At 39.7% G+C, this 21,135-nt stretch overlaps 2 protein-coding genes across 2 annotated transcripts in view; one reads left to right on the top strand and one right to left on the bottom strand.

Annotated features, from left to right (window-relative positions):
* The first annotated feature begins 2 nt into the window (after nucleotides 1-2).
* UNC50 (unc-50 inner nuclear membrane RNA binding protein) lies at nucleotides 3-5,068 on the top strand. Its single transcript, XM_075093320.1, has 6 exons — nucleotides 3-130; nucleotides 743-1,027; nucleotides 1,941-2,061; nucleotides 3,931-4,070; nucleotides 4,147-4,248; nucleotides 4,763-5,068. The coding sequence occupies exons 2-6, from the start codon at nucleotides 748-750 to the stop codon at nucleotides 4,897-4,899; spliced, it is 780 nt and encodes a 259-aa protein (XP_074949421.1). The 5' UTR covers nucleotides 3-130; nucleotides 743-747; the 3' UTR covers nucleotides 4,900-5,068.
* Nucleotides 5,069-10,363: 5,295 nt separating this feature from the next.
* MGAT4A (alpha-1,3-mannosyl-glycoprotein 4-beta-N-acetylglucosaminyltransferase A) overlaps nucleotides 10,364-21,135 on the bottom strand; it is a 78,285-nt gene continuing 67,513 nt past the window's right edge. Inside the window, exons 13-16 of the mRNA XM_075093313.1 lie at nucleotides 14,392-14,470; nucleotides 12,080-12,146; nucleotides 10,921-11,033; nucleotides 10,364-10,748 (exon numbers count right to left, since the gene is read on the bottom strand). Of these exons, the coding sequence (XP_074949414.1) occupies nucleotides 10,722-10,748; nucleotides 10,921-11,033; nucleotides 12,080-12,146; nucleotides 14,392-14,470 (286 nt within the window). The 3' untranslated portion in view covers nucleotides 10,364-10,721. The remainder of the gene's footprint in view (nucleotides 10,749-10,920; nucleotides 11,034-12,079; nucleotides 12,147-14,391; nucleotides 14,471-21,135) is intronic.

Here is a 21,135-nt window from a genome sequence, read left to right as displayed (position 1 = left end):
GAGGAAGGGGCGGGGCGGCTGCGGGAAGGAAACCGGAGCGGCTGCGCGGCGGGCCTTGCCGGAAGGGAGGTGGCGGTCAGCGCCGGTAGCTGAGGCGAGGCGGGGGTCGCGCCGCGGACCGGGGCAGCAGGTGAGGCCACGCCTCCTCGCCGCCCGCGAGCCTGGCCGTTGAGGGGGCGTGACCGTTGGGGTGGGCGGGGGGAGCGTGTTCGGCGCCTCCTGCCCCGGCGCTGAGGCGCAGGTCCTGCGGAGGGGGCGGCGGCTGCCGGTGGGGTGGGGGAGCGGGAGCGGCCGGGGGGTCGCTGCGGGCGGCGTGGGCTGACCGGGGGAGCCGGTGAGACAATGCCACCAACCCCCCGCCAGTGCTCGCCCCGGCCTTCGGCCGCCCGCGAAGCCCGGCGGTAGCAGCGGGCCGGCGGCCCCGGGAGCGGAGGTGCCAACTATCGGTTTTCTGCTTAGAATCACAGAATGTCCTGAGTTGGAAGGGACCCACAAGGATCATCGAGTCCAACTCCTGTCCCTGCACAGGACAACCTCAAAATTCACACCATTGCCACTTGGTGCCTCCCCCCAGCAAGGTGCCTGCCGGGCTATGGCACACTCACCCATAAATGTCGTAGCATATGCCTGTGTGTTGTTCTGGTAACTTCACTGTTACAGACGTGGCCTGCATTGCGTGATTTTGTTTTTATTCCCTGTTAACATGCAAAACCAAATGCATCTTTTGCAATTCCTTCTTTAGCAAAAATGCTGCCAACCACCTCAGTTAATTCTCGGAGCCAGGGCAATGGCGCGCTGAGCCCCAGAGATGCTGCGAGGCACACAGCCGGAGCAAAACGCTACAAGTACCTGCGGAGGCTCTTCCACTTCCGACAGATGGACTTTGAGTTTGCTCTTTGGCAGATGCTTTACCTGTTTACTTCGCCACAGAGGGTTTATAGGAACTTTCACTACAGAAAACAGACAAAGGACCAATGGGCAAGAGATGATCCTGCTTTCTTAGTACTTCTCAGTATCTGGCTCTGTGGTGAGTGCAGGGGAATAGACAGCATGAAAGAGAGGGAGGGGAAGTTTTGGGGTGAACATTCGTGGCCCTTCTAATAACATGCGCACATACACACACACACAGAGGACCAATCCATATGGATTGTGTTCTTATCAAAGTAGAATAGAAGAAAATGGCCTAACCTTTTGGAGGTTAAGGTGGGAATTGGAAAACAGGAGGCATAACTCACACTAGTCTTGAATTAATCACGCTATTGCAACTAATTTTGTATTGTGTTTCAAACTATGTAGTTCTCTGTAACTACAGACAGTAATAAAACCCCATGCCACCCAGTAATGCTTTAGTTAAAAGATACTGAATATCTGGTTTATCTGAACATTACACATAAAATACTGGTTTAGCAATAAAGGCCCTAGTGAAATTCTGTGTTGCAGAGTTAAGCTATAAACAAAGCGTCTCATGTAATTTTTAGACTGAATCGTAAACGCAATATTATCCTAGTCATCTTCTGTTATATAGCACATTGCTGTTAGTAACATCAAAACTATTAACACTGAAATAAAAGTGCATATCACCACATGCATGGTTTGGGTTAACAAGGAGCTTTTGAAAAACAGAGAATATGCTATTGTAGCATTGTGTGACTTTTTAAAAAATGGGGGATAGCGGGGGAAGCAATACAATTTGCTGTTATATCATTAAGCCCAAGTACAGATGAGTGTTCTCCAATCTGAGAAAGGGATTGTGTCAAGAATAAACTGCATTATACCTAGTACTTGGTGGAAAAAAAAGAGCTGTTGGACTGAAGTCTTGGGGAGAAAAATAATAAGGTAACTGGAGATTTCATAACAGTATACTCAAAAAACCCATACCATTTTAAGATCTTATCCTTTCTTTTCCATGGTTAACTTTAATAATCTTTTTCTCCTTTCAGTGTCTACTGTAGGATTTGGATTTGTGCTGGACATGGGGTTTTTTGAAACAATAAAGCTGCTGCTTTGGGTTGTCTTCATAGACTGCGTAGGCGTTGGCCTCCTGATTGCAACTCTAATGTGGTATGTCTAATGTGGGATGTCTGAAACTGTGCTCAGTGCTGCTGTTGGGACACTGAGAGTCCTCTGCTGTTGGCAAGACACACAGTTCTCTGTTGGGGACAAAATTATAAAGTGTGTATTGACTATAAGTTTTGTGCCATTGTGGTTCAGAATGCTGCTTTAAAAAAGAACACATCCTTTTCTTTACTATTTCCTACAGAGGATGTTCAGATGAACGTTTCAGCTTGTTTTCTTTCTTCTTGAGCTGGTTGGTCTTCAGCAATAATTCCAAATCAAAAATTGGGTGATCAAAAACAATTCTTATTTTGGTTGAACAGCTGAACTAGAGTAAAGCTGAGGATGATTATGTTTAAGTAGGGCAATATACAATTGGCCCATGGTTCTTGCTGAAGATTTTAGCTATTTCCACTACAAGCAGCATCTGTTCTGTTTCCTGTGTGTTGGCTTTGTTGCTTCGGTGGTAGTCGCTGCCAGTTTTATTCTGTAATGGCAGAGACTTATGGAAGGGGAGAGGTGGTGCTGAGTGAGTGTATACCCCAGGCCTCAGCATGCTATAAACGTGTCCTGCACCAGCAAGGGAACCATGAGCCACCAGGAAGTCACTGCTTCTGCACTGTGGCAAGGGGAGGGCACCAAAGAAAGGGTTTTTATTTTACCAAGAACTTTTTCATGGTAGTGGTGGAAAATGAAAATTTACAAGGAAGCAAGGGGACTTAAAAGAGTTCTTAGTAGTGGAACTGGTATCTTAAACTGATGCCGATGGGAAAAGGGATCAATTCCTTTCAGTGACCTCAGGAACTCCCACTTGTAATGGCAAAGTTCAGGATGAGGTACATACAAGAAGCGTAGCTGACAGATGAAAGATCCATCTGTCCTACTCTCCTGTTTGGGACAGCAACCCATAAAATCCTTGGGGAAGAGCATATCGTAACGCTTCCCCCGTCCTCCAGCAACGTGTGACTTGGGATGCAATCGCCTGAACCAGAAAGACTTCGGCATCTGCTGGTTTTCCCCTGTCCTTTAGTCAGCTTCCTACAGGCCTAAATATGGTCACCTGCCTCCGGTTTGGTTCAAGTCCCTTCTTCCAGCACAGGTTCACCTTTTTTTCAACAGCTTCCCCCATTCCTAATGAGTCTAAACCCCTTCTTGCCTCACTTCACCTTGCACCCTGACCCTGACCCTGCCCTTGGCACGAAGAGTCAGAGAAAGCTACTGTGAAAGCGCTGGTCTCTTTACTTCTTATTTCTGAGCGTGTATTGGCTTTTTGTTCCTCTTATAAATGGGAGGCAATCTCTGATGTCAGCAAAACTAGCTGAAGAAAACAAAGTCCGGAGGCCTGTTCCGTAGTCTGTAACACCAGGCACTGCAGGTTCTGTTATTGCAAAGCAGCACTAAGAACGGGCTCCTCTTCTGGAGCGCTAGCCTGCGCTCTTCCTGCCCTTGAAGTGTGCCGTTTTCTGCAGAGGTGAAATAAACTGTCTGTGCATGAGGTAACACGTGTGTGGAGTGATAATCTGTGAGCACCTTCCTGAAGTCACCTCTGTGCGTGTGCAAGGGCGGCATGCTGCCTGAGAACTTGTAACTGCATCGATAAATTGTAGCACTGTTCTATTATTTTAAAAAAAGTTCTGGTGCTGTATCACTGGCAGTGTATTTCAGCTGCCCGTCAAATGAAAGGAATATAATTATAGTTTTAACAAAACCAATAGGCTGGTCTGCGTAATTTTTGCATGTTTTTCTCCCAAATAGCAGAAGCTTTATCAGGGTACAGAGTTAGGACCATGCATGGCATACTGTCTCAAACCACTGTTTGTCAGTCAGCTTTATAGATTCTCATTAACAATATTCTCAAATATCTTTTCCCTGTAGGTTCATTTCTAATAAGTACTTGGTGAAGCAGCAGAACAGGGACTATGATGTGGAGTGGGGCTACGCCTTTGATGTTCATCTGAATGCCTTCTATCCGCTTCTGGTCATCTTGCATTTTATCCAGCTGTTTTTCATCAACTGTAAGTAGGATAGTTTGTGTGCTCTGCTTCAAAATCATGCTCTAACAAAACAGCTGAGGGCAGTCTTTTCTTTCAGATGTCATCATATCTGATTCTGTCATTGGGTATTTTGTTGGGAATACATTATGGCTGATTGCGATCGGCTATTACATCTACGTGACATTCCTCGGATACAGTGGTCAGTAACAGCAACTTCTTTTCTACTTGTTTGACTGAAAACAAGAGTGTGACTTCGGTCTACTGCTTTGGTCTTAGTCTATTAATTTGTAAAGCAGAGGCTCAGCTGGGTGGTGAAGTAATTCTTTCTTCCTAATAGAAGTTGTTTGATAGATTTCTACCAGTCTGTGTTTCCACCTGGACAGACATCTTAACCAAAGAATTTGTTCTTTGCCATACCAACTTCCCTTGCCTTGGACCTGTTTTTCTTGTTCCTCTGTAAAGCGTTTGCATTGCATAACAGTTCTGTAGTGAGTTTAAGACTATAGGTTCGGCTAAAACAGCCTCCCAGGGCAGTACCAGTTAACTCAGTTGCTCTTTACTCTGTGGTGAGGGCAGGGATGACAATCCCACCCTTCTAAGGCAGCTGGCAGGGATCAGTACTGTATTTTCTTCCTCTCTTTCCCATTCTGCAGGAAGCACCTTTTCACAGAGAGCACTACTTTACATTTGATTCATTGTTGCTTCTCTTTCAGCATTGCCGTTTTTGAAGAACACAGCTATTCTTTTGTATCCATTTGCACTTCTCACCATGCTCTATTTGATCTCATTAGCATGTGGATGGAACTTTACCAAGATGCTTTGTTCCTTTTATAAATACAGAGTGAAATAAAACCAGGACTTCGTGTATCTACTGTTTATTTTGCTTCTATCTTTACTGTCAAGACAGCTAAGAAAAAAGTGAAGAACATTTTGTAAATGGTTGTAAATTTCTCTTTATTGTAGATAACTGTAAAAAAGTTTGAAGTGTCCTTTTTTATTAAAATATTTACAACAGTAAACATGTTAGCAATTTTGTTCAAATACTTTTGCAATACATTCCTAAAAACAAGTTACTTGTACATCTCTGTAGCTTAAATTTAACTGCAACAAGTCTATTTAGCATAACTCTTACTGCAGATATTTTGCGTGTATGGGCATAAGCTCTATATTACTAGGGTTTTAAGTGACACCAAAAAGCAGTTTTATTTAAGAATAATACTGGAATACCTTGCCTTGGGACTGTGGGGAAAGTAGGGATCTTAATGCTGTTGCAGTGGTAAAACAACAACTGGCTCTAGGTACAGACCTGTCCCCTCCTTTTGTGAAAGAACTTGAGAACAGATTTATTTTAATGACTACTTCAAATATATACATGGACAGCTGTGGCACACAGGAGAACAGTGATGAAAGGCACAATTAACATGACCCATCTCAGGTTTCCAAATATAGCAGCAAGTTTTTAAACCCAATCTCAAAGTCCCATGGGTATTATTACACCTACCACTAGGAGTGGCAGGTCAATGGACATAGAAGGAAAGCACAGGTTCAGTTTGGCCACAACGGTGGGCTTGTGGCCGTGCCTACAGCTGCGAAGTCCACAAGGCAGGAGTATAAACTGACCATCACGAGCAATGCTGTCTGGAAAATGAAGATGACAACTCTCCAAAACAGAGCATTCAGTATGAAACATGAGCACTAGGATTCTGTTTCCAGAACAACACAAGAGTAAACTGGTTACAGTAAGACTTACTATTTCAATACTAGAATTTGATTTCTAAGGAAAAACTGTATCTTAAAATACCAAATATGCTGGCAGTGCATCTTACAGTACTGTGTATTTCAGCCGCTGTTAAGGCTTGAAGAGAGTCATGTTCCCCTCTCAGCAGACACTGAGCAATGTTCCCCTTTTAAGAAGGAAAGCACTGAACCCCTGGCCCACAGAAGACAAGGGATTCCAGTCAGGACCTGCTCCCACCCCAGCTGCAGCACAAGCTCCTGTCCTGCAGGCAGCTGCTGCTTCTGCAGCTGTACAACTTCTCCCTGACAGGAACCCCAGCACCAGCGGTTGCCCACTTCAGTCCAACAGTAAAAATACTTCATAATTAGGGGCCTGTGGTGCAACACCATTGAAATCAATGAAGGACTTGGGCCTGTGTACCTTCCCTTCAGAAAGATCAAAATCTGTCCCTTTGAAAGAAGGCTTCATCCTCACAATTAAGCTATTCCTTTCAGTTCTAGCTGCTCACCATTTACAGCAGAAATCAGAAAAACCCTTAAGAGACAACTAAGGTCAGAAAAGTGACACTTGGAGACCAATTCATCAGGTCTGTGTGGGGTGTTTTTTACCTCAGCAATCAATCAATGATAGCCTGAAAACATCAGTTGTTTAATAGCCTTTCAGCATCATGCTGGTGATGGTAAAGATGATTTGAAAACATAAGGTTTTTTCCCCCCTTTCTACTACAGTCACTTGCTTTAGCTTTTTCAGAACACACCCTAGGGTTAATTTATTGCAGGGAAGCAAGCTCTGAAGAGACTTAATTCTTTCTTCCCCCCCCCCCAAGACTAAAATAATATTTTCCAAGTTGGAAGCAAACTACAAATTAGTACAATACTTCATCTGGAGCAAATATGTCCAACAAAAAGCAGATTACTGAAATGATAATAGACTCAGAAAAAAAAGAAGGGAAAGCATCACAGAGTTGTTCTGTTTTGCCAAAGACTAATCACTCTGGCCCATTCAAGGAACAGTGTATCACTTGGGCAAAGTATCAATTGCTTTGCTCTAAACTGACTCAATGTATTTAAAAACTGCTTTTGAAAGATCTAGGCAAGCAGCGATACAACAGAAGTCTCCAGTCTTTTATTGGTCCACGAATCATATGGTTATCTGAATTTTTCTAAGCCATCTTTCAGTTCAGAAAAACCAAATGTATCCATATGAATATTTTCTATCAATGCAAATGCATGGTTGAGATGCCTGCAAAAGCGCAAAGCCTTATACAGTGCTTTAGAAACCCTCTTTAAATAAAGAAAAAATTAAAAGTGCTAATTTGGGATCACATTCTGTTCACATTGTTTACAAAGTTGTCAGTAGGACTACCTGCTGAACGAGCAAAGCGAGATTATACTGACAGTCTTGTATTTCCTTGGTCCAGTGCAATCCTGAGCAGCTCAGAAAAGCCAGTGCTTCTATCAGCCTGCCTGTTTGGCATCCACTGTAAGAAGTTAAGAATAATTTGCCCAGATAGTGAAGGTTTCTGGTAATGCCTTTGGTTTCACAGAAGTTCTCTTTTCTGAAGCTGTCACCACATCAGAAAGAGCTAATAGGGTCATAGGATAAAGCCGTTTATTTTGAAACGCTTTCTATTATTTGGTTACTATAAGATTCAGTGGCCTAGAGGGGAATTTTAAGGACAATACAAAAATAACTTGAAATTAAATAACTATAGGAAAAAACTCCCAAAAAATCAGGTAATAGGTTTAGGATGCCAAGAGGAACTCTTGTGGTAATACTGTAACTTACAGCTGAGAGGTGTAAAAGACACAAGCCCCCGAGTATACACCCAGTCAGAAACAGTGCCCGAGCTAACGACTGCTGAGCCATGCAGCCGAAGCAGTCTTACTTGACCATGATTCCAAGAAGGAGGCTCGCAGCATACGTTAGCCTGACTTGGGGATTGGAGTTTGAAAGGTAGAAAGCCCAAAATAGCCGTCTGCAGAGATAATTAGATAGAAAATATTTTTGCTGCTTTTTCTTGATCTCAGCAAGATTTCCAAGCAAATTTGCAGTACTGCCTGATTACACCAGCTCTCAAGTTACCTGAATCTACAAAACATAATTTGTATTAATGTGGCATGTTTTTTTAGGGAGCGTATAAGCTCAGGAACATTTAAAGTGCTAAAGCAGCCCAGAGTATTTCCAGCTCCCGCTAAAACAATGTAATAAAAATGCAACAATCTTTAGGGGGGAAAAAAGCCACATATTTTACCAAGCACTAGTTAATTTGCTGTCTTTGACAAATTTCATTTCAACATCTTTGAAAACCAAACAGACTGGTATCATCAGAGTCCTGCAATCAATGAGGTGAGGGTTCTATATATTTAGATATATGATTCATCTTAACTCCTGTGAAACATCGGGAACGGTGATGCTTTGAGAATGAGCACACAGCTTTCTTAATAAGTGGTACCAGTAAACTTTTGAACTCACGGAAGAAGATGAAAGTCACTGGCAGCAAATCTACTTATATTAAGAAACTGCAATATCTTAACCTATTTCTGCAATCTAAATTGTAATAAATAGCTATAGTTTACATTACTTGCATCATTCGTTCACAGGCACAGCTGAGAAGAAAACCTAAATAGATTCTTAGACAGTTGCTAGCTAAGGTGTGCGTGGCACTAATTTGATGGCACGGCATTATACATGTAACAAGCTGGGCTGCAGCGCCACGACAGGCTGGATTCACACAGGATTCTGAGCCTATTCACCCACATCCCCAAATGCAAGAATAAACCCCATTTCTGAGGCCCATGCTTAGCTTATGCCCACACCCTCTATGGGGAAGATAAGCTTTCCAAATAACATTTTGTTTACACCATCTGATGCAATCAGAAAACAGTCAACAAGGCCTGCCTGGTAGCTTTCTACTTTCTTCAACTTACACCAGTCAGTCTAAACAAGGTCTAATCTCTGTGCCCAAGTCTTTTCTTGCCTGCATACTTAGACAACACAGCTAGAACAAAAAAAACTATGGGCTGTAGAAGTAGTTAAACTCTTAAACTTCAATACTGCTGAACTGTCAAAGCTACGACACAATTTTCTAACTAGGCAGAAGAAAAGACTCTGTATCCTAGTGGTGATGGCTTTCAGCTTGCAGTGCTGGAGTGTCAGGGTCAGACTCCTGCTCCTTACAAGCATGTAATGAAAAAGAGACAAATCTATTAGTAGCACTTTCATGCTGGAGATGTGAATTCAAGAACCCTGTCTCAGATCAGGGATCCTGCAACAGGCTTTGCGCAGCTGTGCCCTGACCACAAAGATGTTGGGGATCACAGGGGGTTTTTACCCTGCAGGGAAAACTGGGCCAGCATTTGAGATGTCCATTCCAGGAGGTCAGTTCACAGCACAGCTGAGAATCCCCAGGCCAGGGTAGATGCCTCCCTCCAGCATCAGTCAGGAACTTCGTTCCTATTGAAGACAGGAATTTCTGCCTCTCTTCTTCCTGACCATTTCTGACTGGGTAACTTAAATCTTCCCATGCCTGTGGCCTTACACATAAGCACCTAAGCAGAAGAACTCTTAAGAGCAGCGGCAGCCTTAGTACTGCGACAATCCTGCTCTGGATTTAATCCAAACCACTTTCTGTTCCTGACCAAGTTTGATTCATTTAAGATCACTGTCATTTCTCTTGAAACAAAAAGGCAGAGTACTAACTTGAGGGCAAATTTAGTTCCCATTAAAAGTAAGTGTGAGTTACTACACTGATCAATAAAGGAGTCAAAGTGAAACCTTGTTCTTGAACAATGGAAGAAAATAAAAACAAGCCATAACTACTCACTGCAATGTATCCAAAATAAACACTGCAATAACAGAACGTTTTAAAAGGAGACCTCTGCAGATCAAATGTATCTAATTACTATCAATTCTTTTGATAAAAGGTAACCTCTGTCACTCCAAAACGAAGCTGGAGAATGATTTTTTTTTTTTTTTTCAGTACAGAAAATGAAGGCTAGGAAATGTCTACAAAGATTTTTAGAAAGAACTGTTTGGAATTGAAAAAACTCTTCTAAAATGCAATGGATTCAGTCTAAAATCACTGCAGATTTAGTACATAATATGAAACAAGATATTTCAGCATGCTTTTTGTGTGGCTACAAACTGTACATAGCGGAATTTCATAGCCCCAAAGAATAATGCTCTTCAGAACTCTGTTAATGCCTCTGAACATCATTCAGATTCCGTGTACAAAACTACATAATTTAGAAACTTAATCTAGGGTTTTTTTTAAACATGGCAGTATATTTGAAATATGGTATTAATTTATGTTTGCATCTCCAAAGAAAAATGTAGAAAGATAACTTAAACTAGAGAATTCATAAAAAAAACTATATCAATTTAAAATTTTACTGCATAAAAATATGTACTTTTCAAATTATTTTAATAAATTAAATATCCCTAACATTTTAATATATATCCCTGACAGTCTATAAAAGAGGGTTCTTGTTATAGAAAATAAATGTAACTCCGAAAGTACCCCCTTCATAAAACATATTTAACAATAATTATATCTTTTCTTCTTCAAGGAATGTAACAATATGTACAACTTCTCTATATTACCATACTATCAAAATAGTACAGGTTAAGCGTAGCAGGGTTCTGTAACCATAAGATGGCAAAGTCACACTGAAGTGGAGGACAACTTGGGCCTCAGACGAGCGTTATCAGTGTGGAGCATCAGCTTCTGGATGGATCAGATAAGAAGGGGTAAATACAATCTTCTCATCTACAGTAGATTTCACAAGAGGTAGAGTTCAAGTGAAAATGAAAGAAATTTGGAATAAGGTGCATGCTCAGTATTTTCAATTCGTGACTTGCTAAGGATGTCAGATTTTATAGGAAAAGTTTCCAAGGATTCTTTCTTTTTCCTCTAATGCAGATTTCCGTGATCAGTTTGTAATCTTTTTAATATGAATCTGAAATAGAGAATCACAAAAAAAGAAGTCATGTTTTAGGGTATTACATTTCTCCATAACAAGAGGTAACTGTTTTCAGCATTAGCCAATATTTTGAGCTTCAACATGCTGACAGAATGAAGAAATCTCACGTTTGCCAGTTTTATTTTTAAAAGGTTAAACCACTTCTCACCTCATTCAGAATTGCCCAAACTGCTGAATTTTGTATCACTGAAAGCCGGAATGATGAAATAGGGTTTAGGCTGGGGTCAACTGTTCCTTCAGCTACACCATTTTCAAATTTCCCTGCAAAAGAAGCAGAAGTATTTCCTCAATTAACTCCCGTTTAACGAACTGGAGTACAAAATCTGTGTCCAGAAAAATCTATCTGTGGTATCACAACTCTCAGGTGAAACCTATTGCTGGTGGCAATAGGGTTGACTGGTGTCATTCCCGAAACAAAAGACAGCCAGTGATTTTTGATATTAAATTCAGCTTTGCAGCAGCAAACAACATGGGACGTATCATCAGAGCACACCAATCTGAACAGGATTACACATATGAATAAACATTTTGGAACTGCCTAAGGGTACGAGCACCTCAAGCTCTGGGAAGATTTTGACACAGATTTTCATTTATTATCATGGAACTAAACATGGACCCCCTGGCTTATGTATTTTCGAGGAGAATTAAGGACAAGGGATATCATTCCTGCTTAATGTATTCCTATTTAAAGGATCTTCAATTATATGAGTAAGAATCCAATTTAAAAGCCCAGTTAGACTTTACACTTAAATATGTACACAGCAACTGCAATTCATTAAGAAGAAAAATCTTGCTTTTGTTTATACAGGGATGCCCAAGCTATGACCAGCAAGCTAAAGACAATCCATGAGTAAAAATTCTCTTTCTTGACAGCAGGTACCCTGGCACCTTCCCCAACAGCCGCTTGGCTATGGAAATGCCAATCTCATCCCATGACGAGACATGACTGACTGTCCGTAGGCTGCGTTCAAATCCAGGCCAAGCACAACAGCTCACACGCAGGCACACATGCAGTCACAGGACAGAAGAGGCCATCTTATACAACCTGGAAATGCCTCAACAATAATTTAGGCAATAGATTCTGGCAGAGAAGTTGGATGTAGCTGCACTACAACTGAGAGTCACTCTAGATCTTGTTTAGTACATCAGTCTCAGAAAAGAAGTATTGGAAACAATATCAAGTAAAGCCTACAAGCTCATGTACCCAAAACCAAATCATCAAAACTCAGTTTCAGGTTTGTTGTGGTTTTAAGGAAAATGTCTTAACTGTTGCAATAGTAACAATATTTCTTTCTATTGTGACATACCTATCCTGAAGTAACCATCCTCTAAGCGTTTGTCTTTGGTTTCTTTGCTTAATACTAGTTCTTCATTCTAGAACAACAAAGCACAAATTAGATCATTTATTTTGACATATGACTTTGCCAGGGAAAGACAAATGTGTGTGCACTCTTGTCATATATTCAGCATCCACCTTTTCTAAATAATTACGAACCATCCTAGAAGAGTTATTTATAGCCTTAGACAAGCCAGTACAAAAAAAAAAAGCAGCAGTGCTCAAGAACTGAACCGTATTTGGCTTCAAAGTAGAAAAAAAGAAGCACTTTAAGTGCCCCATGTAACTTGCACATTAACTGCCACATGAACAGAAAACATAGCAGATACTGGCACACACAATAGAAGAAAAGCAAAGGCAGGATCTTGCCGCCTTTTGCTATGGCTGAACCAGAGATTTCTCACAGGACAAATGAAACTTACAGCTTACTTTTTGATGTTAAGAATTTGGGCAAGATGAAAAGCCATCAGACCAGCAAGGGAAGCACTGCACTTATTACTGCCTCACTAAAGAGGGATGGGTATCAATAAGTTCCTTTAATAAGCATGGAAAAATAAGATTGTAGACCAGAACTTCAAAAACAGCTGGAAAATCACAACCAGAATCGCGTGATCCAAAACTAGAAGACACACTGTTAAGAGCTTCCTAGGAATCAATTAAAAATGCTTGACAAAACGGGAGATAAAAACATTTAAAAAAAAGCTGATGGATTTAAATTCCTTCTTTTAAAAGCTTCCCTTAAGGGAGGCTGCTGAAAAAGCGGTGGGTTTTTTTTTTTGTTTGTTTGGTTTTGTGTTTTTTGGTTGGTTGGGTTTTTTTTGAGTATGTCATTCAAGTCCCAGACAAATCCGGTCTGACGGTACTCTCGTTTCTAAGGGTTTTTTTTTTTGTTTTTCTGAATTTTGCTTTGGGAGGATCAGGGTCGAAGTACCTGAATGGGCTTCCAGCTCTCCTGAAGGCCATGGTGGAGAAATTGTTCCCTCAGGACAGCACCCATCATTCTGCAGCTGCTGTCCTCATATTGGTGACATTTTCTGTTGACACCAATGGCTTAAGACTGGGCCAGGTGCAGGTCTTTACCTTTCCATAAATTGAGCCAACAGCAATAGAAGCTTGCTCGCATTACTTCCTTAAGGGATGCTCCAGTTTGAGGGACATTTCACAGCCAAGTGTGGCCAAACGAGATGCTTGATTCACATTTTTTCTCATTCTGCTGTGCATTCTTGTGGTATCTTGGGCCCAGATGAAGCGAGGGCTGCTGCTGGGTTTTGTGTTGGTTTTTCTTTTGATGTGGAAATATTAATATATTTCCAAAGGTCTTAAAAAACAAAACCCATAAACCTTATAATGTGATATAATAACCCACATACCATGTTGCATAATTAGAATCAAACGGACAAATTTCTTTTTAGGTGTGAGGGTGGTCAGAAATTCCTATTTTTGCTCGCTACCAGAAAGGCAGACTGCAAGAATGGAGAACTCCTGCATGATCACTGACTTTTTTTTTTTTTTTAAATAAACAGGAAAAAAGGAAAACAAAAAGAAAAAGAGATTCAGCCTATGGTAATTTAGGCACAGTTTTCAAAATACCTACACCAGGTGTATGGGAGAAGATAGAAATACTTTACTATTTTAACACTAAATAAAATAAACTTGTCTGAAGTGGTGTCTTAATCCTCTGACAGGGTTTTGTGATATAAATGGTTAGCCATAATATCTAGTTGAAGAAAAAGAACCCATACCATCTGGCTCCAAGCAAAAATATACTTTAGATAGTGTAGTGCCCTCCTGAGGTAAAACTCAGACTGATTTATGGAAAAAAAACCAAACCACCACAGTAGTCAGGAGAAAGGAACACATTTGGTTTAAGAGTCCAGATATTTAAATATCTAGCAAGGCTTGGATGTGTGTTTATTCCTGGACTAAGACTTTTTGACTAAGTCAAAAAGCAGATTGACTTAGCTTTCCCATTTTCCAAAATTGGTGGTTTGTTTTTTTTTAACAGTATCAGTGAATTGGAAGAAAATGAGCTTGTTCACCTCCAAATTACTGACAGCACTTGTAGCAGGCTACACACTGAATGAACATCTGATTAGTTACAATAGTTTTCTGTTAAAAGAGCCAATTAAAGAAAGTATGAGAGCATCAGAGCATCAAGATCCTACAGTGTTTTTTTTAAAAAAAGCATCCATGTCTCATACACCCTGTTAAAAAAAGTCAATAAAATGAGGAGGTTTTGCTTTTATCCTGTAATGGAGAAGACACAAATCAATGAATTCATACCTGAAAAGGCAAAACCTCCACGGTGGTGTTTAAAAGTATGTCTCCTGGATGCTCTGGATTGCCACTGTGAAACAAGTACCTATAAATGACAAAAGGGGAAAAAAATAAAACAGTCTACATACAAGATTTAGCTGCTGATTCTGAGTGATGTATGTAGACTGTCACATTACAGATGTTACTGTGATAAACGTAACTGTTATACTGGACCTACATCAATCAGCTGGCAACAAGGAATGAAAGATGGCTCCACATACTACCGTAATTGAAAGGGCTGAAGTTCTGCATTTTTTGAGGAGTAGTTGGGGAATATTTTGCTTAGAAAGGCACTTTCCATAATCTGATCTTGACAGATGGCAAAGTGACCAACATTGTAGTCGTTACGGCCTGGCATGCGCTGCCATCACCTCCAGAAGGAGGAGCCCTGCCTTTCTTCAGCCTCTCCCCATTACTCCCCACCACACGCCACCCCCTCCTTGTACCCACAGAATGAACTCTGCAGATCCATTCTGAAGCAGTTCTGGGAACTTATCTAAGTCAACATTTGCCAGGCCAGTTTTCCCCAAGACCAGCTCCTCACTCTGGTTCACTGCAAAGTCTCATTAATGACTGTGCCAAAAATTCCCAAACGTATCCACACCCTTAGTGTTACCTGAATTCAGACGTCTATTCCAAATACAGATTTTTTTAAAAACAAAATCATATGTTTTTGACATGTATACACACATAGAAAAGGACCTTTTTAATATATATACCTGTACAAAGTCCCCGTTACCATCATTCAGTTGTGCATTTAATGAAATCTTTCCTTTTTTTTTTTTTTTTTTTTTTTTAACTGGGACAGGGTAAATATGTTTAAGACTTATCAAAACCATGCCTATATATACCATGCAGTGAAAGTGTTCAAATTCTAGCTGCCCACCCTCACACAGCTTTTGCAGTACAGTGCATGTGTAGATAATGTTAAAAAGGACAGTTTAATTCCCTTCTTTATACCACAAACTTAATGATCTTTTGAATAGATATTATGTAAACAAGTAACAATAATTTTTTACCACTAGGTGGTATCAATGCTTGAAAAATTGTTCATCTCTTACCATTTTTTCTAGTGGACCACCAAGTTTATTCAGATTACTGTCAAAAACTACCTAGATATTACACCTACTCAGATGCCACTTTTAACAAGCCTATTTTACTTTCAATATATTTAAATGAATATGTAAAAACCTATCAACACATTTCAAACCTTTCTTCAATTGGAACTCAGAGAAATTAACAGTAAGCACCATCTTCGACATTAAATACATCACCAGCCAGGGACGAAATTAGTTCAGAAATTATCACTTGATTAAAATTACAAACATTAGCTCAATTTGCAATTTATTAAGACATAATTGGAGATGTAAATTCCAGTTTGCCTTTATGCAGTATGTCTGAAGCCAGGTAAGTACTTGCCATTAATCTGTACTCCATAGCTACAAGACAAGTAGAAGAAAACAGAGCACTCTGACCCTGACTTAGAAACATCTGTGATCCCAAAACAATAGAAGTGATTTACAAAAATAAACACACACATATATAGCATTTCTTTCATCAAGGCTCAGAAAAGGAGTAAAACCACACACTCTGATATAAGAAAGGTACATTGATTTCTGTTGCACTGGTTTCAGCAGAACTGCACAGACTGAACTGAAAACAAAACCGGATTCACTAAGGTTCAGCATTGTATGTGCTTCAAGAGAAATAATCTCCCCACTGTAGTTTAAGGTAAAGGCTAGTCAAATCTAAGGTACACAAGCTACCTAAAACATCCACAGTTCTTCCAAAAAAAAAAAATCTTCTCACTTTTCCTAAACATTAGTGACAACCAAAAAACCCCAGACTTAATTACCCTTTCTGGGAAGATGCCTTTATTATGTTTCAACAATAAGCAAAAACACAACTCCTGGCAAAGCCAACCGGAAGAGGACTACAAGTATATTCTGCTGTCTTCTGACCTAGCAGACCTAACTTGCCATCCTTTAGTCTGTCAGATATCCTAATCATTACTGGGATTTTTTTCTCTTGAACACACCGAAAACTCTAAGGAGACTTATTTTAAAATGCAAACACTCCGAACACTCACATCTAGGGTGCTGCCGTCACTCTAACCAAACCACAGGCACAGTGCTTTTCCTTAGTGTTTTCTAGTTCACAAATCTTATTTCTGAGAAGACACACCTAAAAAGCCACAAAGAAACTCCCTGTGATCTGTGATCACTGGGCTCTCAGTGAATGATAAGGGGTTTGGGATGGGGGGGGGGGGGGGGGGGAGGAAGGGAGGGGCAGGCAGGAGGAAAATGGTGGTGGTGGGTTGTTTTTTGTAGATTTCATTGGTTTGGGTTGTTGGTTTGGGGTTTTTTTTGGGGGGGTGGGGGGGTGGTGGTATATTTATTTATTTGAGGTTGGTTTGTTTGTTTTAAAAACAACCCTGTGACCATACAACCATAGCCAACCATTTCTCCTACCGTTCTATCAATTTTTGAAAGCGAAGTGTGGTTTCCTGCCCCAAGCAGTAATCACTGCATTAGGGCAATGCGCTCAAAAGTTGGCACAATGCCAAAACTTACGGAAGTAATTAATAAAATCTGATTTCCAGATTTCCATGTAATCAAACCTGCTTTTTTAGTATGTTTTCTATAACTATCTGTCTACCCATATGCACACACATAAAATATGCATCTGTCACATCTTATTTAAAATTACATTTAGAATGGAGGGGATATTTTTATATCTGAGCCTTGCTTAAACGTTTGACACAACACCTACTTAGACAGAAAAAAGTTACACAGATTAAAAATATTAGTATGAATGTACATACACAGTTCACATCTATGATAAATCTTTTGCTTAGAAATAAAATTTAGAAATTAAAAAAACTGTTTTGAAGTAAAATTTAGTTTATAAATAGACAGATATTCTACAAGTCCTAAAAAAAGTGTCATTAGCTGTTCTTTTGTGATTTATCATTGTGTCAGGGAGGCAAGTTTTACAAGTTTTTCAAGGTTTTCAGACTATGAAAGATTTTTCTGGATGCAAAGACTAAAAGACACAGAAGTACCTGTGCTTTTGGCTAAGTTATTCTGACATCTGTCGTCCTGGGATGTACAGGTGACAGTCCATTTAAACACTAAAACCATGCTTTTTTTCCCCTCCTAGTTAACTGACATTTTTCTTAGGATGCAATCACTAAGATATTCTTGTCTACCTGCTGCTCAAACATAACACCTTCTGAATAATTCTTTCACATTAAAATTCTGAAAGTGCTAGACCTCTAAATATAGTAATAACAAATACAAATTCACCTGAAGTTTTTTTAAAAAAAGACTACTATTACCTTATGGAGTATTACTTCACAGCTTTAATGTGGACACATTTGGACATTCTTGAAGGAAGTCAGAAAAGTAACTCTAACTTACAACTGGTAAGTGAAATACTAATGTAATTGAACCTTTGAGAACCTTTTTCTCTGGCACTATCTTTTTAAAGATGCTCAGGTCAAAAATAATAACTACCTACTACAGATATTCAAACCCAGAGACAACCTCCCCCATGCCAGAAGTTACTACACATATGAACCAGCTTGCATAGATTCTGGTCATCACCTCAGGGTAGTATGAGAAGAATAGAGGATGCTACACATTAACATCTCATGTGGCCAAAAAAACCCCAACACACAAATAATAAAATTTAAAGAACACTGAAGGTTTAAAAAACAACAACAAAATGGAGCCAAGTCAAAGTTGCAAAGAAAACTTCAGTTGTCATATTCAGTGACGTGAGTATATACTCAAACTGAGGGTTTGACTTCCTATCTAGCTAGGTATCACCTATAAAATCAAGTCAAGTAGAGGGAGAAAAACCCACAAAACCCAATAAGCTGAAACAAATATTCATACACATCCTATCACAAAAAGGGAGAGGCAGGCAGAAGCATGTTTATCATTAAAACACTGACAAGAGATATCATTAGCCTGCCAATGCAGTTAACTGTTACGGTACTTTAGAAGCCTACACTCAGATTCAGAACTATCCCAGTAGCGAGCTCCTGGAAAGATTCTCATCTTTTGTAACATCCCCCAAAAGATATGTATAAGTTAATATCAATATTACTAATGTGTGCTGTTAGTGCTTTAATAATCTTCCTTGAACAGCTACACTTTTCCATCTTGCAGCACTAATCCATCACCTGTACTTAAAAAAAAAACAAATTCCCAGCTACACACACCTCTTCACCCTCCTCCTATTTTGCTTATGAAGGGAACGAATCTCCCTTCTTTCCCTCACATCAAAGCATATTTAGGCCCAGAAAACTGTTATTCCATTACCTAAAAGAAAACAAATTAGGCATTAAAAAAATCTGCCTTTAATTAAATAGAAGTGCCAGTGTTGTTTTTTAATATATAGAAAGTATGATTCTATGTATTTTCTATTTTTTTAGCAATTAAAAATTAGATCAGAGCACACAATAACTTTATCAGTAAATTATGACAGCTTTATAAAAGGAAATAATATACAAAAATTCTTTAAAAAGCACAATTCACATCCACTTGTCAATATAGCTGGGGGGGGTTTTTTGAAGGAAACATAAGACATCTCACTTCATGCCAAACACAAATATTCTAAGAATCTCCTTATGAACGCGGGCCTTTGTGCTCTGTAAACATCAGAAATCAAATCCTTTTCTCCACGTATTCTCCTTACATCTCTTTTTAGCAATCTGATATATTTTAGTATATCCCTTTTTCAAAAAAGGAAGAGGTAGGAAGGCAGAGGGAAAATGTTTCCTTCCACATTTGAGCAAATTATTCATAGCAACATGCATCATAATAGTTTTTCATTCTGCACGATATGAATTTCTATAAAAGCAACATTCAGTCAGCAGATTTTTGGCTCTCTACAGATGCTATCATCCACTGCAGGAGTCATTATTTATTCACCGATTCTATCCAGTATTTTTGATCACTGGATGCAAATGTGGTAAAGAAGTCTAATTTACCTCCTCTCTGTCATTTTCCCAGAATCTTCATTAGGAAATGTTATTTTACTGTCACTGGAAACCGGTATTAACCATGCATCATTCCCTCGTGCAAAATAAAACGGAAGATGAATAATTTCTTTTCCCTCTCTCAAACTCAATTTCTTCTCCTACCCTTTATGCCTCTTACCCACTCGTTTGCAAAAATTGCTTAATTCCTCCAGTCTATATATATACTGACCAAGTACAATAGGTAAACAACCAAAGGGGATTTTTTGTATTTTGTTGTTATAGTTACCAATTTAAGGGAGAGAGAAAAAAAAACAACAAACCAAAACCAACAAAAACAAACAAAACTCAAAGAATCACATGAAAAAGAGAGGAACATTTATCCCATTAACTTATATACAAAATGCCTGGTAAGATTTCATTTCTTCTGCCAAAACCAGCCAGTCTAACTGCCCATACATAAATTGGGCTGCATGTTTGAGAGCTGCAAGGGATGAATTCCCCATTTTTACAGAAGTGCTGAACCAGCACACCAAAAGAAGAGAACTTTCTCATATTTGTCAAAGGACCATGAAGTAGCCTGACTGAAGAGATGATGGGGGGCTTTTGGGGAGCAGTCTGAGTCTTTTTTGTCCAACACACACCTAAGACATTCATTTTCTCCCACCACTTTAAAAGTCAATCTATATCTTTTAATAAGGTTACACATACCATTTCCTAATGTTCTTCGGCTGCACAATATGTATATTTATAGCTGAGTAAGAACATCTCATTCCGAGGCCTACTCTTGCCTTCTCTTTCCCAGCGAGGACTATGAGATCAGCTTTGTAAACCTGCCCTGTGCTCTCTGCACTATAGGAGCATCAACTGCAATAGAACTGAGTTTGGCAATATGTTCATTTTAACTATTTTAAATTTTTCATTTTGGAGGTTGCTTGGGGTTTTTGGAGTTTTGTGGTTGGGTTGGGGTTTTTTGTTTGTTTGGGCTGTTTGTTGGTTTTTAAGAGAGGGGCTGTTCTCTGTTTTGAAATTCTCTAAGGAATTTTCTCATTTTTCCACCACATCAATATTAGTTAAAAGGCCCTTACGTTCTTTTCCAAGGTTACTTCTACTGAATTTTTAATCCAGTGAAATGTAGAAAGGCTTTGGGGTTTGTTTTATTTTAATATATGTATGTGTGTGCACATAAAGAATTTTTTCTCCCAGCTTAATTCTCCAGAAGCACAGATAATTCCATTCAGTGTTCTTAAGCTTAGGCATTTGCCACCATTTGAGATGCCCTTGGGTATGAGACCTCGTCACAGGCTGGCAAGATGCAGTTATGACATCTGAGAGACTCAAGCCCTTCTGGAAATCAGGTGAAGTATTTTAGGGTATCTTGAGTGGCATTAGACATCTAATGTTTAGGCAACAGCATTAAGCCTCTAAGATTTCTGACTAAGAACTGTAAACCCAGGAACACTGCCAAATACACAAATCCTGAATATTAGTGCCATTAAGGAGGAAGCAGCATGTCCTTGGCTCAGGCAGCTCTTTTCTTCAGTCTCTGATCCATACTTTGGGTTTTTTTCCCCTTTTCATATGAAGTTCTTGCTTCATTGTTATGGGCAGAGTTCCATGCCTGGAGCAAACAGCATCAGTGGCTGGAAGCCTGCCTGCCAAATCCCCACTGTCAGTGCATCCGTTTGAGGATGTTCTACTCATTAGTACAGAAGCTTATG

This window comes from Phalacrocorax aristotelis, chromosome 1 (assembly GCF_949628215.1).
Source record: "Phalacrocorax aristotelis chromosome 1, bGulAri2.1, whole genome shotgun sequence".
NCBI lineage: Eukaryota > Metazoa > Chordata > Aves > Suliformes > Phalacrocoracidae > Phalacrocorax > Phalacrocorax aristotelis.
This window is presented reverse-complemented; position numbering and strand designations above follow the sequence as displayed.